The sequence below is a fragment of the Diceros bicornis genome, chromosome 25 (genome assembly GCF_020826845.1).
Source record: "Diceros bicornis minor isolate mBicDic1 chromosome 25, mDicBic1.mat.cur, whole genome shotgun sequence".
Lineage (NCBI taxonomy): Eukaryota > Metazoa > Chordata > Mammalia > Perissodactyla > Rhinocerotidae > Diceros > Diceros bicornis.
This window is the reverse complement of record NC_080764.1, coordinates 922,658-939,038: the sequence shown is the minus strand read 5'-3', so window position 1 is coordinate 939,038 and position 16,381 is coordinate 922,658. Positions and strand designations below refer to the sequence as shown.

The window sequence follows — 16,381 nt, the reverse complement described above, 5'->3', positions numbered from 1 at the left end:
CGGCCGGCGCCCCGCTGCCCAGAGTAAAGATGGCCGCCGTGGGCAGCGCGCACGAGAGATGTGCTCGGATCGCCACGCCCCCGGCCCCACCCCCTCGCGGCAGGTCGCTGACCCGGGGCCTTCCTATTGGTCGCTTCTCGTGGCGAGCCCGGATTGGGCCCCGTGGGGACGGGGGTGGTCCCCCTGACCAATAGCGACGCCAGGGCTGGCGGGGGCGGGGCCCCGGCGGACGCCGTCAAGTAGCCCCGGGAACGGCCGGCGCGGCGGAGCCGGTGGGCGCGCGGAGGCCGGATCCTCGGCCGGTTTTCGCTGGGCCTCGGCCCGTGCTCGAGCGGCCGTGTCCTCGCAGCGCTGCCCGCCTCGGCCCGCCATGCGCCCGCCGGCCCCGGCCGCGCTGGGGCTGCTGCTGCTGCTGCTGCCGCCGCCGCCGCCCGTCCAGGCCGCCAAGAAGCCGACGCCCTGCCAGCGCTGCCGGGAGCTGGTGGACAAGTTCAACCAGGTGGGACGGGGGACGGAGGACCGGGGGCGGGGGGTCCAGGGGGCGGAGGGCCGGGGGGGCGGGGAACACGGGGCGGGGGGCCCATGGGGTGGAGGGCCGGGGATCGGGGGACACGGGGCCGGGGGGCCCGGGGGCCGAGGGCCGGGGGCACGGGGGGGTCCAGGGGGCAGAGGGCCGGGGACACGGGGCGGGGGACACAGGGTAGGGGGGCCGGGGGCGCCCCGCGATGGAGGGCGTCACCCCACCGTGGACCAGTTACCCCCGCGATGGATGGGGTTGAGGGCAGCAGCTCTGAGCTCCATGCCCACCGTCTTCCCACAGGGAATGGTGGACACAGCGAAGAAGAACTTCGGCGGCGGGAACACGGCTTGGGAGGAAAAGACGCTGTCCAAGTATGAATTCAGGTGGGTGCCAGCCCCTGCTCTGAGAGCCCAGCGGCCTGACTTTAGTACTTGACGTGTTCCTGTGAATGTTGTCACCACGTTGATGACAGAAGGGTCCCTTTGGTGCAGTCACCTGTTTTGTGGCCTGGGACTAATGCGCTGGCCCCTGACTGACCTTTTGGCTTCCATACTTGTGCCTACATCCACTCTCCACGCAAAAGACACGGTGGTCTTTTAAAAATGCACACTGAAATATTGCTGGCTTCCCCTGTGGGTGGGATAAACCCCCTTCCCCTCTGCCCAGAGCTCCAGCTCCTCCTGCCCTGCTTCAGGGTTTCCCCTGGTGGACCCCACACCTGACCACCCTCGTCTCGCTGAGTTTAATCCTCTGCATAGCACCAGCTACCACCATCCCCAGATGATGTGTTTGTTGAGGGTCTTTTTTCACTAAGTGGCACCAGGTGGGGCCCAGGACATCCCTATAGCATGGGCGCTGACCGCCAGGGCGCGTTCCCCTCGTCGCCTTGTGGTGCTGATGGGCCTTGTGTTTCAGTGAGGTCCGCCTACTGGAGATTATGGAGAGCCTGTGTGGGAGCAGCGACTTCGAGTGCAACAGGCTGCTGGAGGAGCAGGAGGAGCACCTGGAGGCCTGGTGGCTCCGGCTGTGAGTGCCCGCCCCCGCCGCTCTTCCTGAGCGTTCGCTGAAAGCGTCACAAATGATTTCTTGTCTTAACTTATAATTTTGAAATAACTTCAGACTTGGAAAAGTTACAAGAATGGCGCAGGTGTTTCCACATACCTGCCTGCCTTCTTAGCCACGTGGCACCATCTGTTATTAGCATAGTGCCACCGTCAAAGCGAGGCAGTCAGCCAGGAGAGGTTCATACCTGGACTCCTCTAACCCAGCCCTTATAATATGCTGGCACACGTATGATAGTAAACTGCTTTTTATTTTGAAGAAATCTGTCCGGTGAGATTTAATGAACATTTTTTTAAATCCCTAGGAAGAAGGAGCATCCGGACTTATTTGAATGGTTTTGTGTGAAAACACTGAAAGTTTGCTGTTATCCGGGAACTTATGGGCCGGACTGCCTCCGTATGTTTCTCTCCTGACACCCTTGCAGGCTCGCGTGTTCCTCAGATAGAGCCCTACTTGCAGTAGGGGTAAAGTAGAGCTGGGGTTTTAGTGAGAAATCCAGAAGCTGTTTTGGTTGTGAGCGTGCTAGTGAGTGAAGTGACATTTTCTCTGTGTGAAAATGTGCCCCGGCTGCCTCCTGGGGTCCACTCTGAGCAGCACATCTGTGTCCCCCACAGCGTGCCAGGGTGGGTCCGAGAGGCCCTGCAGCGGGAATGGCCACTGCAAGGGAGATGGCAGCCGACAAGGAGACGGGTCCTGCCAGTGCCACATAGGGTACCAGGGAGCTCTGTGCGACGACTGCATGGACGGCTACTTCAGCTCGCTGAGGAATGAGACGCACAGCATCTGCACAGGTACTAAGGACACCAGCATCCAGGGCCGCGTCCTCGGTCCATGAGGCGTACAGAGGCAGCCTTTCCTGGAGCTGCCTGCACAGATGCAGCAGGGGACCTGCCGACTTCTCACCCCAGACGTTCTGGGGGCTTAGGAGGCCCAGAGAATGCTGGCCCTTGTAAAACGTGTAAAGGGAAACAACAGGACCATGGATGGTCTCGCTCCTGTCCCTAAATAACCCCCAGAAAGGCAGAGCGAGTCACTTTTCTCCTCACACCTTCCTGGAGTGTCCTGGCACAAGGCTGCCCCCCGCTGTGGCTCTCCTGGCACAATCGCCGGCCCTCAAGTGCCCCGCCGGTGTCCGTGGGCGCATTCGGTGTGGGGCTCCCTCGGGGTGCGGGCTCGGTGTTTGGGAGCTGCCTTTGCTGGGTTATAAAAACCCCCTCGGAGTCCTCTTTGCTAAGAATTTCATCATGAATGGGCATGGAAAGCCGTGTATTGTGTTTCTTAACTCTGGGAATACGATGAAGCACACAAATGGATTTTTCTGTTGTTGAGCGAATCTTGCTTTGCTGGGATTTTTTGCTTCTTTGCTTTGTTTTTATTTTCACCTGCTGAATGTAAATCCCTAATTTCTGAAATGACCTCCGTGTGACTTTCATTACTGAGAATGGGATGCACACGTTTTGATGGATGTCGCCCCTGCCTTCCAGCCTGTGACGAGTCGTGTAAGATGTGCACTGGCCCTACCAACAAAGACTGCAACCAGTGCGAAGTGGGCTGGGTGCGCGAGGATGGCACCTGCGTGGGTAAGGTGGCGGGTCTGCCCCCCGACCCCAGCGTTTCCTCCTCCCCAACCTCCCCCCATCCTCCTTCTCCTCCCCCTCCCTCCCCTCCTTCCCCCTCTCCCCTCCACTCCCCTGGGGGATCTGCATGGCCCCCAGCCATCCTCAGGCCCCTTCCCGAGCGGGCAGGCTCCCTTCAGCACCCTGTCCACATCTGTGCTCTCTGCCCCATTCTGGACTCGCAGGGAAGGTGACTGTAGTGTTCCAGGTTATGTTTTCACGGGTCACAGCACGGAGGCCTAGATTTAGACCCATGTGATTTCGCCTGTGGGCTGGTTGCTGAGTGCGGCATGCAGATTTCAAGAGGGATCCTGTGTGGTTTCCTTTGTACCCTCTGCAGCCTAAACCCTGTGCTGGGAAGGTGGCCCCCACACCAACTGTCCTTGCCATCAGGTGGCCCAGCGTGGTCCGTTGGCTCAGGCCCCGAGAGGGACACCTGGGATTATGTGCCCAGTCGTATCCTCTTGTGACCTGATTTCATAAAATAGACAGATGGGGAGAGTAGGGGGGCTTCTGGCCAGTAAGCGGGCTGGTGGAGACTGCAGAGAGCGGGCGACCGGTGGGGTGGGCACAGGGACGAGTGGCACAGGCAAGGTGAAAGCAGGTCCTGCTGGTGTGCAGTCAGGGGGGGAAACTGAGGCACAGACCTCCCCTCTACCTGGACAGTCTCACAGGCGAGCCTGGCAGCCATGCTGTCTGCCTGGTCTGGCTCGGCTGCAGAGGAGGCACACCTGCCCTGGGCTCCACACAGCCATGTGGACTTGAGGCCTTGGCCTCGGCACCGTGTCTGCAGCTCTCCCCGTCCATCCCTGCCCGGCAGTCTGGTGGCCACCGCCTGCTTCTGGTGCATCGTTTCCTTTGAGCTCCAGTCTCTGTGAGCTTACAAACCCAGCCCTGCAGCGGCTCAGAGCCCTGGATCCGTGGGCCAACTGGAGCCCGGGCAGGGTCTGGTACCGCTGAGGTGCTTTTCCACAGGCCCAGGTGCTGGCGGGCAGGCAGGAGGGTGGCTGGCGGAGGCCGGGCTGCCCTCCTCCCACCACAGCATCGGTTTTGGTTTCACCCCTCACAGCTGCTTGGCCCTAGGCACATTAGGGCCTCAGCCTCGGGCCTCAGGCCCTGGGCCCCACCTTGAGTGGGGCGGGCAGCAGCCCTCCATGACCTGGACTTGAGGTTTGTGGAGGCCATGTGGAAGCACAGGGTGCTCACATGTCAGCCGTTGGTCCCTCGCAGCGGCCCCTCCCTGGTGGCACTAAGCGTCCCTCGTCCCCAGCCTTGCACACAAGATGCCTTGAAGGGCAACCGTCAAAATGTGTCCTCCACAGAGGGTCACTGTCCTCTGCAGGCCCGCCCTGGCCACGGGTTGTGTCAGGTAGCCAGCTGTCATCTCAGAGGTCCAGGCCACCGCTCATGGCTGTGCTGTTGTGTTCCAGATGTGGACGAGTGTGCGGCGGAGACGCCCCCCTGCAGCGACCAGCAGTACTGCGAGAACGTCAACGGCTCGTTCCTGTGCGAAGGTGTCTGGGCCCGGGCCCCCTGGGGCACCTCCGGAGTCCCACTTGGCTCCTCTTCTCCCCTTTGAACATTTGTTTGTGGTTTGTCAGCATGACTTCTATAAATTCTGCCTACTTAAAATATTTAAGGTGGAGCACAAGTAATGGATATTTGCTGCAGAAAAATCAGAAAATTCAAATAGGGTCGGCCCCGTGGCTTAGTGGTTAAGTGTGCGTGCTCCGCTACTGGCAGCCTGGGTTCGGATCCTGGGTGCGCACCGATGCACCGCCTCCCTGGCCATGCTGAGGCCGCGTCCCACATACAGCAACTAGAAGGTGCAACTATGACATACAACTATCTACTGGGGCTTTAGGGAAAAAAAAAAAAGGGGAGGATTGGCAATAGATGTTAGCTCAGAGCCGGTCCTCCTCAGCAAAAAGAGGAGGATTAGCACGGATGTTAGCTCAGGGCTGGTCTTCCTCACACAAAAAAAAAAAAAAAAAAAAAAGAACATTCAAATAAGTTGAAAAGAAGATAACGAAATCTATCACTTCTACGGAGAGGGAACTTCTGTTCACGTTTTTTTGTGTCTGAGGAAGATCAGCCCTGAGCTAACATCTGCCAATCCTTCTCTTTTTGCTGAGGAGGACTGGCCCTGGACTAACATCTGTGCCCATCTTCCTCCACTTTATATGGGACGCCGCCACAGCATGGCCTGACAAGTGGTGCATAGGTCTGTGCCTGGGCCACAGAATCGGAGTGTGTGAACTTAACTGCTACACCACCGGGCCGGCCCCTGTTCACGTTCTTAACGCACTCCTGTAGACCCCTGAACGCCCATGCCAATTTGACGTGGTGCCTTGTCATCTGTTTTGTTCGTACAACGATGTTGTGACCACCTTGGTATATCACATTTTTCCACATCATGTTAATGATTTTGGAGCATGCCATCATTTCATAATTTTCTTCAACAGTCCATATTGTTGAATATTTAAATTACACCAATTTTTCCACAGTTATAAACTTTGAAGACCCTCATAGGTAAAGCTTTTCACATTCTTCATTATTTTCTTTTATTAGTTTCCAAATTACGGTCAAGAGAACGTGGATTTGAGGGCCACCCCCTTGCCCCCTAGAAAGGTTGCCCGTCCATCATCCCAGCAGCAGTGCGTGGGGCTGCCTTTCCCATGTCTGCGACAACACAGGTGGTCCTCCGTGCTGTTCAAGTTTGCAGCAATATCTTGACAATGAGGTGTCACATTAATTGCATCCCACGTTTCTCCGTCGTTATTTTTTTTTTTTTTTTGTGAGGAGGATTGGCTCTGAGCTAACATCTGCCAATCCTCCTCTTTTTGCTGAGGAAGACTGGCCCTGGGCTAACATCCATGCCCATCTTCCTCTACTTTATATGGGATGCCGCCACAGCATGGCTCCACAAGTGGTGCGTCGGTGCACGCCCAGGATCCAAACCGGTGAATCCCAGGCCGCCGCAGCGGAGCGCGCGCACTTAACCATTTGCGCCACTGGGCCGGCCCCTCTCCCTTGTTATTTTTACCGAGCTCCTCGCAGGCAAATCAAGCAATGTCACCAAGCTCGAGGTGGATTTTGTTTTGAGAAAGGCTGCCGTACCCAATTTTCACTTCCACAAACGGGTTTATAGAAGGATTGCTTTAAATAGTGCTTCTTCCGCTCTGTTGCTGTTTCGCAACTCTAGGAACATGTCTGTTGCATAAATTTAAGCACGTCCGTCCTTCGCGGGGAGACAGAGGTGGGTGTTAAGAACACACTGTTCTCGGCCCCCCGTGATTGGTGTGGGGAACACCCTGGTTTCAGATCCCCTTGTGCTCATGGGAGGATGCTCTGCTGTCGTCATCGTCTTTCCCCTCGTTTCTAGAATGTGATTCCACCTGTGTGGGCTGCACAGGGAAGGGTCCAGGACAGTGTAAAGAGTGCATCCCTGGCTACACTAAAGAAAACGGCCAGTGTACAGGTCAGTGTGCTGTGTCTGTGCTGCACTAAGAACCTTCCGGAGGGAGCAGGACGTGAATGGCCCCCTGAGGAGCTGGTGGGGACAGGGCACTGGGCTCAAATGCTTCCTGCAGACCCCGCTTCTCCAGCACCTGCGGGTCTTGTGAGATGCAGAAGCGGCATGTGGGGGCCGAGGGTCTGCCCCAGCTGGCCCCCAGGTGTGCATGATGCTGGTGATGGCCAAGCAGGCGCCTGTGGCCTCGTGCTCTGGTCCAGCCTGGTGCCCAGGCCTCCCGTCTCCTGCCCACGTTTCCCCGTCAGCTCTTGGGTGACACAGCCCCGGGGCTGGACGTCGGGGCCTCCGTGGTTGAGGCCCGGCTGGAACCTGCTTGGTGGGAGGCAGTGAGTGCACCAACATCCCACTGCGCGAGTGTGCTGGGCTTCCTGCCTTCCCATTTCCTGGACGGTCTTCCCCGCTTCGCTGCCCGTCCAGGGCCTGACCTCGGAGACTTGTGTGAAATTTGTCCTCTCCTTTCTCTGATGTGACGTGTCTGGTCTTTGTGCTGTCTGTATGTGAGTGGTTTGTGACTGAGTGACTCTCACGATCCATGATGTGTGTGTTTGCTAAGTGAGGTGACTTATTACAGTGGAGTATTTTTATCTCAGATGTAGACGAGTGCTCACTCTCAGAAAAAGCATGTGTGAGAAAAAACGAAAACTGCTACAATACTCCCGGGAGTTATGTGTGCGTGTGCCCTGAAGGCTTTGAAGAAACAGAAGACGCTTGTGTGCAGACGCAGACGGCGGGGGACGGTGAGTGGTACGGCTCTCCTGCGTATGGCACAGAGGGAAAAGTCTCGATGCGGCCTGCCCTCCCTCTGCTGTGGGGTTTGCGTGTGCCTGCTGCTTGGTCTGGGAACTCCCGAGTTAAGAAAGTCACACCAAAAGTGGCCTGGGGTGGTGATAGCTGGGGTTCCTGGAAGAGAAGAGGGTAAAACTGCTCTGTGGGGCGAAGCCCTGATGGGGTCCACTGCACAAAGAGAAGGTGGGGAGGTGACAAGTAGTCGCTGAAATGTAAAAGTCAGCCACCCAGATTGCTGCAGAGAAAGGCAGATGTGGAGGGAGGCGAGGGACAGCAAGTGGGTCCACAGATTGTCTCTGCATTAGCTTCCTGGGCGGCCGTAACACAGCGCCGCAGACCAGGCGGCTCCAACAACAGAACTGTGTTGTCTCACAGTCTGGAGACTGGAAGTCTGAGATCAGGGTGTCAGCAGGGCCAGGCTTCCTCCGAAACCTGTAGGGGAGACTCCTTCCCTGCCTCTTCCAGCTTCTGGTGGCCATCAGTCTTAGAGCTCCTTGGCTTACAGCCGCATCCTTCCAGTCTCGGCCTCTGTCATCACGTGGCCTTCTCCCTGGTGTCTGTGTCCAGATTTCCCTCTTCTTAGAAGGACACTGGTCATTGGAGTAGGGCTCACCCCAATGACCTCATCTCAACTTGATCATCTGCAAAGACCCTATTTCCAAATAGGGTCACATTCACAGGCCCTGGGGGTTGGACACCAATGTCTTTTTGGGAGATAATTTTTCCCATGATAGTCTCATAGAAGTTCTAGAAGAATATGGAGGGTGTGAAAGAGGCCATGCACAAAAGGGCAAAGGCTAAGAATCTTCCAGAATGAATAAGAAGATTCCAGAAGCTCCATGAGTCCTGAGCAGGATAAAGAAACAAATCCACATCAAGACATGTAGTAAACTGTGAAGCACCAAGGACAAACGATCAGCAGAGAGCGAGGCCACAGGTCACCTGGCTGCTCCCAGGCCTCTGCCTGCCCTTTGCCCCCCACATTTCCTGGTGTGGCCCCTCCTCGTCCGCCCCCTCGTCACCGCTCAGGCTTGTGTGTCATCTGGGCCCACTCCAGGGGCGCCTCAGCGGCTCCTGACCTCCTGCCTTCCAAACTCGGTGTGGTGTGGCAGCTCTGAAACGCTGTCTGGCCACGTCTCCTGCCTGGACGCCCCCAGTGGGGGGCGTGGGGCCGCAGTGTCTGCAGGGAACCTGGGCGCCGTCCCCAGGGCCCTGGGGGGTAGGCTAGTAGCACGCACTGCTGTTGTCCCAGTGAAAACTTCGTGGCCACGTCCTGAGGGCCTTTCGTACTGGGAATTTACCCAGTGATCTGTGTCTGTTTTCTGACAGAAGTCACAGAAGAAAGCCCAGCAGAGCTTCCCTCCCGAGAAGATTTATAACAGGCGTCCAGAGTCAGAAGCCAGACCTGCCCCTTAAGTTATTGAGACTGACGCCTGGAAACCTGGCTGTGTCCCGCTGTCCCCTGGGAGGGAGAAGCTGCCTTCTTTGAAGCGGTTGATGCTCATTTGGCCCTTAAAAAAGCTGCATTTTGCAGTTGTTCTTAAACAGATTTGTATATTTTGATACTGTTCTTTATAATAAAATTGACAATTGAAGGTAGTCAGGCAGAGAACACGTGTGGGCCATCTCACTGGAAAGTTTGGCTGCTGTAAAATGGAGTTTGCTCATTCAGCTTCACCTGTCGGGAGGTAGCCGGGAGACGCACACCACCCAGGCTTTTCGGGGGACACTGACGACCCTGCTATCCCTGGTGGGGCTCCCGTGCCCGCCCCCCTGGGCAGCCCCACCTCCCTTGCAAGTTCACTCCAAGTCATGACTGACCGTGGGCCCCCTAGAGTGAGTGCTGTCAAGGGGCCCACAAGGAGTGAGGGACCTCGGGTGGGGGACAGCCGTGTTGGGGGTTGAGCTGGAGAAAAAAGTCAGTTGTAAGCCTCAGGGCCGGTTCCCCATCTAGGAATGAAGAAGTTCCAAGAAAACTGCAGGCTGTGGGGTTGAGAGGCCGTGGTGGTTGAGCCACTGGGTGGTGCTGTCTCCCTGTGCACAGCGGGTCACCTGGGCGGCTGCCTCGCCCCCACTGGACCCTGTGGGTGCCAGCACCCCCTCCCCCGCACAGGTGGCTTCAGTAGGTGTCCTGAGGGGCCTGGCAGTCACCTGGCAAGGGGGAGAGAGCGAACCCTGCTGTTTTAGACACCAGGAAGCTGGACCCCAGGCCTGAGCCTTGCAGCTGGCTCCCCTGTGGCCCCCACTGGCCTGGGGGCTCCTCTATTGGGCCCTACTCTGCCCTTCTGCTGTGGGCACCTCCACAGGCACTGCGGGGCCTGGGCAGCCTGGGGAGAGACAAGGTGGGCATCTCTGTGCTGACAGCAGCTGCGGCCACAGGCCCAGGGTGACCCACTGGCCCTCACCTCGTTCTACTCTGGGACCCCCACTCAGGCCCCCCAGGCCCTTCACTGCCCCTCTCCAGGGCAGTGCGAGAGTCAGGCTGACCTGGTTCCTCAGCTGTGCCAGGCTGGTCCCACCTCGAGGCCTGTGCACTGTTGTCCCTTCTGCTGGGAACATCTGCACCTGGCACGCCTGGCTCCGTCCCTCCACTGGGGTCTCTGCTCAGCTGACCCCACCCCTCCTCACAGTGTTTCCGCACTCAGCAGGGGACCCAGGCTCCTCTGAGCCTGGGTTCTGGGGTCAGTGGTCGAGCGCCCCTAGCCTCACTGTTTTCATCTGTAAACGGGCAAACGTTCCCAGCCGAGGGAGCTGGGGCAAAGCGGAGGGGCCACGGCCTGGCCCCGGTCAGGGGCCGGACTGGTGCCGATCAGGCAGGAAGAGTGGGCTGGACCCCAACCGGACCTCGCTAGGCCAGGCGAGGGGTGAGGGGCGCGCCGTGGTCCCTGGGCCCACAGTGGCCTGGGACCTACGTGCTGACGTGTGGGGACATGGGCACTGGGGGCTTGAATGTTGGTGCCCCTGCAGGGGATCTGGCTCTAACCAGTTGGGGGGCAACTAGGCCAAATCCCTCACTTCCAGTGGTGACCCCTGCCCAGGACCTGCGGCCTTCCCTCCAGCCCCGGGCCGGCCAAGCAGATGGACAGCCAGGACCACACCCCTCGAATCCAGCCCCCTTGTTGGAGCGGCCACTGGGCCTGGGCTAGAGCAGCGGGTGCTGCCGGCAGGTGGCGCTGCGGAACCACCCCCCCGGCGGCCCCACTGCCTGGACTGTGAGCCTGCACCAGAATCCTGCGGGGTGCTGGTGGGCGCTGGGCAAGATGCGCCTGGGCTGGGAGGGCCAAGGTCCCAAAGGAGGACGCCCTGTGGCCGGGCCCCAGCCCCCAGGGTTGACAGAGCATTGTACTCCCGGGATCAGAACTGGAACGGCTGGGCAGGAAGGAAGCAGGGCCAGGACCAGCCACCATGACTCGCACGAGGCCTCAGCGGCCCCTTGGGGAGCCTGAACCTGACGACCCTCAGAGTGACCCAGTTCCTGTGTGGGGCCGTGGGTACTCCCTCACCCAGCTTGGGTGCTGTCGGGGAGGGGGCTCAGGGGCAGTGAGTCAGAGTGCCCACCACGGCCCACCCTTTACCACTCAGACCCCTCCTATCTCCTCAGGACCACCGGGTGCAAATGCCGTCCTCCTGCGGGTCGGGGTCAAGGACCCTTGCCCCAAGTGGAGCTTCTGCTCCCCCTCTGGACCCTGGCACAAGGGGCCTGGAGGCCCGGGGACTCTTTGCCACGTCCCTTGGGGGAGCCGGGACCTCGGCTCTGCAGGCCCCGGACTCAGACTCCTGGTGCTGCCCCCCACCCTGGGTTCCTGGACCCAGGTGTCGTCCTTGGGGGACGCAGCCTGATGCAGGTCCTGGGTGGCTGCCATCCCACAGAGGATGGCCTTCCACCTGGCCTTCAGCAGGCCGCTCTCAGGCTAGAATCTTCTGGAAGTGTGGTGTGAATGCCCCGTCGTCACAGCACAACCCTGCCCCGGCTTTGCTGTAAAGTGGGTCCCTCGGTCTGATGCGTCACTATGTGGGATCCTGTGCCGTGTGGGCCCACGTTCTGTAAGCCAGCGGTTCTCCACAGGCAGGCCTGGGGACATGGGGCCATGTCTGGGGACATTTGTCACAAGTGGGTGAGGGGGTGCTACTGGCTCAAGTGGGTAGAGGCCAGGGATGCTGCCTGACACCCTCCAGTGCCCAGGATGCGCCCCCAGAGAATGACCCGGCCCTGAGGATCAGCCATGGCGGAGAGAGGCTGACTGAAGCCCTTGGACTGTGGGCCGGGGCCTGGACCTCTGTCCTCTGGGCAGGACGTCCTGTGAACACAGGTCTGCTCCTGTGAGGATGGGTTGCTGCCCCACCAGCGGTCTCCTCCTGGGCTCCTCTCTGGACGAGCATGTAAGTGGCCTTCGTCTTGGCCATCTCAGCCAACTGTCCGTGCACCTGTGTGCCGCCCAGGGCTGATGACAGGCTGGCTGCTGTCACCTGGCTGAGTCATTCCATCCACCTCTCACATATTGAGTACGTTCTGGTGGGTGTTAACACGGGATTTAAAATTTCGCACCTGTATCCGCCCCACGGTCTCCTGCATGCCTCTCCTTAGACCCCCTTGTCCCTGATAGGGTGGTTTGTTTGTTTTTATTTGGTGACGAAGATTGGCCCTGAGCTAACACCTGTTGCCAATCTTCCTCTTTTTGCTTGAGGAAGATGGTCCCTGAGCTAACATCTTTTGTCCATCTTCCTCTATTTTGTACGTGGGATGCTGCCACGGCGTGGCTTGATGAGTGGTGTAGGTCTGAGCCCAGGATCTGAACCTGCAAACCCTGGGCCGCCAAAGCAGAGTGTGCCAAACTTAACTGCTGCGCCACTGGGCTGGCCACCCCGTCCCTGAAGTTGCCATTTTTCTTCTCCCAGCCCCCTGACCAGCCAGCCAGGCTGCTCGGCCACGGGTCCATTACTCTTTCCACTCAAACAGACGGCCAGGCCCACCACCCGAAGCCCTGCAGCATGGGAGGGTTGCCTGTCGCCCATCTCTCCCAGACACCGTCCACTGCCAGCTTGTACCCACACTCTGCACTGGCCATCCCTGAAGCACGACTGGGCTCCTCCGAGTCCCCAGCCAGTCACAAGAACCCCTGGGAGGCCACAGATGTGAGCGGCGGGACAGGCAACAGTGCAGGGGGGTGGGCGCCACATGGGGGGAGCCCACGCACATCTGGGCCACCTCGCATGCAGTGTGCTGCTGGCCTCTGGCGGGGCTCATGTCGTGGGGCCGACCTGTGTCGTGGTGCAGACGCCCTGCCTGGGGACCCAGCCCCCTCAGTCAGTGGGTTCTGGGTCTGAAACCTGCCTTAGGCCTGGAACCTGGTCAAGGAAGGGGTCACGACCTTTCACTGGGGCCTCCTGGTCATGCATCCTTAATTTCTCCTCTGTGGCCGCCTGTCCTGCGCTGGGAACACCATGTTCTGTTAACCACAACCCAGGGCACCTGAGGCCCTTGGCCTCACCCCAACCTTGCTGCTCACGAGAGAGCCGCATCCACCTGGCCCCTGACCGCCAGGTGCATCACCCCATCCCTGTCAGTCCTGTGACGGCCTCTCCCACTGTCCTCGGGGATCTTCCCGACGACGCTGGTGCCTTTCCCACACGTTCCTGAGGGCCTGGGCCATGTGGTGCACCCACTGGGCCTCCCGGGGAGTGGGCTGCCCTGAGCCTCCCAGCCTCTCCTCTAGGGCCCCCGCGGCTCTTCTGACATTTCACCCTCTTCACCAGCATCTCCATCCTGGGTCCGGGTCCTGCACTTCTTGAAAGGATCTGCAACCAACCAGCTCCCCTGATTGCCCAGGACACACTGCTGGGTCCTGAGGCTCTTCGAGGGGCGCAGTCCCTCCTGTCCTGCGCCGGGCCACATGTCTCACCAGGACACATCTCTACTTAACCCCAGGAAGGAAGGGGGCAGGTCCTGAGGGGCAGGCTCACGCTGTCTTCCAGGAGGGCTTCCCAGGGGGGTGTGGGCCACCTGTGTGGGCCCAAGGACGCAGGGTTTGGCGGTCATCCCGGGTACCCATTCCCTCCAGCCGCATCCTGGCTGGGACACGGCAGCCGCTGGACTGGGGATCTGACGCTCTTGGGAGCTAAGAGCTCTGATCACTAAGTCCTGCTGGTCTCTCTCCCCACCTGTTACCTTCCCCAAAGGGATGGGGGAAGGAAGCAGCCCCCTACAACATCATCATCCCATACCCTTGACCGTCGGACCCTGCCCAGCTCGTGTGGCTCACTCTCAAATCAGCACAGTGAGAACTGTGACAACGGGACTGCCCAGGGGCAGAGCAGGCCAGATCCTTCTATCGCCACCTTCACCGTCCTGGACAACCCTGGGTCTGCTTGTCTCACGTGGTTCTAAGAAGGGAGGTCAGTCCTCAGCTGACCCCCTGGGGAACATGAAGCCAGATGACGCTTCAGAGACGTCCAAGTTGCAGTGAGAGGTCCTGGCCTTTGACCACCCCCCCAAAGGACTATTCATTGGGAAGGGACCTGGTTGTGGCACAGCGGCCTCTGGCCAAGGCCATCCCTGCCAGGACCAAGGGTGAGGTCTCAGCAGCTGGGGACAGGCCCTTCCTTCCCAGCCCCCCAGAGCCAAAATCTGGCCCTGGCCCCACAGCATCGGCCTAGACTCTGGGTCTTTTCTCAAGCCTCACATCCACCTCCTCCCACACCTGCCCCTCCTGCCTGGCTTCCTTCACCACCCGCCCCCGACTGTGCCCACCCACAGCCCCGCCACAGTCTGGTGCTCACCCTGACTCCCACCTGCCAGTGTCTGTGGGAGGGCTCCCAGCGCAAGTGCGGGGACTACCCACCAGCAGCCCTCGACAAAGACTGTCCCTCCCCCACCCCACCCCACTGGGTCCCTCACCCTGCTGTGGGCTGCCCTTTCCTGGGCTCCTCAGTCCCTACCTGTCCGGGTCCTGGAATAGGGCTGGCTCCCGGGGACCCCTCCACAGCCAACGCTCAGCTCACGCATGCTCCCCCCACCACCTTCAGACCCCCACCAGGTCTGCCTCCGGCCCCTCCTACACTGCTGGCCTGGCACTGGGCTCTGCTCTGCCCGTTCATTTCTGACCACCAGCCCATGGGTGCCCAGGCATGGAGGTGGGCAGGCCTGAGAACCGGGGCTCCAGCCCACCACTCACAAGATGGCTGTAAGAAGGGTGACTAGGGTTCGGGCCTGGTGTGCCATTGTTCTGTGACTACGCCTGCAGCCAGCCTTACAGGCCTGGGGTGGGGGGATGTCAGGGGCTGTGGGGAGAGGACACTGGAGTCTGGGCAGAGGATGGGGGCAGGTGGCACAGAAGGCCTTGCTCTTGTGGGCAGCAATGGGGGGCAAAGGCTTGAGCTGTGATTGGGTGGGACCAGCCTTGAGCCTCTGCAGGAACAGCCTGCCAGTCAGGCCACGTGTCCCCCTCCCAGTCCAGGGGTCCCTCAAAGCCGTCATTGCGGCTACGGTCATCCCAGACGCCAGGCGGGCTGGCTGCACAGCAGGGAGGGGCAAGGAGTCCGGCCTGTCCTGGAAGGGCTCAGTGGAGTGTGTGTGCGCACTTTTTCAGAGACCCCTCCGAATCTCTGTGGATGGAAGTCCTTCTGGAGACATCACCATGCCGGGCCGGGCAGTGAGCACGGGCTGTCCTCCTCCAGCCGGGTCACCCCCCGCCTCTCAGCCACCAAACAGCGGTCCAGGGCCAGGCTCTTTGTACGCCCACCCACCTGCCGCAGAGCTCGGCAGAGAGGCCCTCAGACGCCGCGTCGGGAATGAACCGAGAAGCGGGAAAGGGTGTCTGAGCACGTCCTCTACTCACCCCTGAAGGCCGAGGGGTATCGCAGCCGGGTCCAGCGCAGCGCCCCCTAGGCCGACAGGCCACAGAGCGGCCACCCGGCCGCCTCCCCCAAGCCCTGCCCTCGGAGGGATCGCCCCCAAGCCTCAGTGTCCTTGCTCGGGCCGTGGGCGCGTGGCCCGCGTCCCTACGAGACCGCGCCGGGTGTGGCGCGGTCCCTCCGGTAAGCTCGGCCCCTCGGTGACAACCGTGGCGCAGAGGGCGCGAACCCTGGAGCCCCTTCCCCGCCCCCCACCTTGCGCCGGAGCCCCCAGGCCTCCCCTCTCCCGGTCTCCCGCCCCCTTCTCCCCGCCCCTCCTCCCTGCGCCCCGCGCCCCCGCCCCCGGCCGCCCAGGACCGAGCGCGCGCAGCTTCGTCCTCCCGCGGCCGAGGGCGGGCTCGGCCGCCGCGCCTGTTCCGCCTCCGCAGGGCAGGTTTCGGGGGCGGGCGGGGAGCGGCGCAGCCCGCTGGCGGGAAGCCGGGCGCGGCCCTGCCGGGAAGGGGGCGGTGCCGGAAGCGTCGTCCGGGGTTTCCCGGCGGAAGGAGCCGTCGTCCGCTCGTCGCGCCCGCGGTGGGGGCGGGGGGAGCCGCCCGCGTCCCGCGCCCCGCCCCCCGGCGCCCCCGAGCGCGCGTCCGGGCATTGGGGACCCCCCATTCCCGGAGCAACAATAATGCGCGGTGATGACGCTGATGGTAAAGCCCGAGGTTTCGGGGACGTAGGCGCGGCTCGTGCGCGGTTGGTCACCACCTTCTTGTAAAGCACTTGGCGACAGGTGGCCGCGGCCGGGATGCTCGCGTCCCTCGTTACGTCATTGCGGGCAGGGGAAGGAGGAGGTTCCCAAAGGAAACAAGCCCGGCGGAAGCAGGCCGTTGAATGAGATGCAGGTTCAAGAGTGGGGAGCACGGCAGACCCCTGTCGGTGGGGTGGGGCGGCGCCAAATCTCTGCCCGGGAAAGGCCTGCCTCCACCCGCAGGAGTGTGGGGCCCCCAGGACTCCTGCCTGACGTGTGAC

The 16,381-nt window shown here is 60.7% G+C and overlaps 1 protein-coding gene across 1 annotated transcript; it reads left to right on the top strand.

Moving 5' to 3' along the window:
- Nucleotides 1-287: 287 nt before the first annotated feature.
- On the top strand, nt 288-9,118 carry CRELD2 (cysteine rich with EGF like domains 2). Its single transcript, XM_058568103.1, has 10 exons — nt 288-499; nt 821-903; nt 1,436-1,546; nt 1,887-1,978; nt 2,197-2,373; nt 3,067-3,162; nt 4,629-4,712; nt 6,584-6,679; nt 7,324-7,470; nt 8,849-9,118. The coding sequence occupies exons 1-10, from the start codon at nt 371-373 to the stop codon at nt 8,896-8,898; spliced, it is 1,065 nt and encodes a 354-aa protein (XP_058424086.1). The 5' UTR covers nt 288-370; the 3' UTR covers nt 8,899-9,118.
- The last annotated feature ends 7,263 nt before the right edge of the window (nt 9,119-16,381 follow it).

Excerpts from the sequence above, each read along its gene's own strand:
- CRELD2 (XM_058568103.1), top strand. The coding sequence starts at position 371 with ATGCGCCCGCCGGCCCCGGCCGCGCTGGGGCTGCTGCTGCTGCTGCTG. Across the intron at positions 1,547-1,886 it reads GAGGCCTGGTGGCTCCGGCT|GAAGAAGGAGCATCCGGACT; the intron begins GTGAGTGCCCGC and ends TTAAATCCCTAG. Across the intron at positions 4,713-6,583 it reads CGGCTCGTTCCTGTGCGAAG|AATGTGATTCCACCTGTGTG; the intron begins GTGTCTGGGCCC and ends CCTCGTTTCTAG.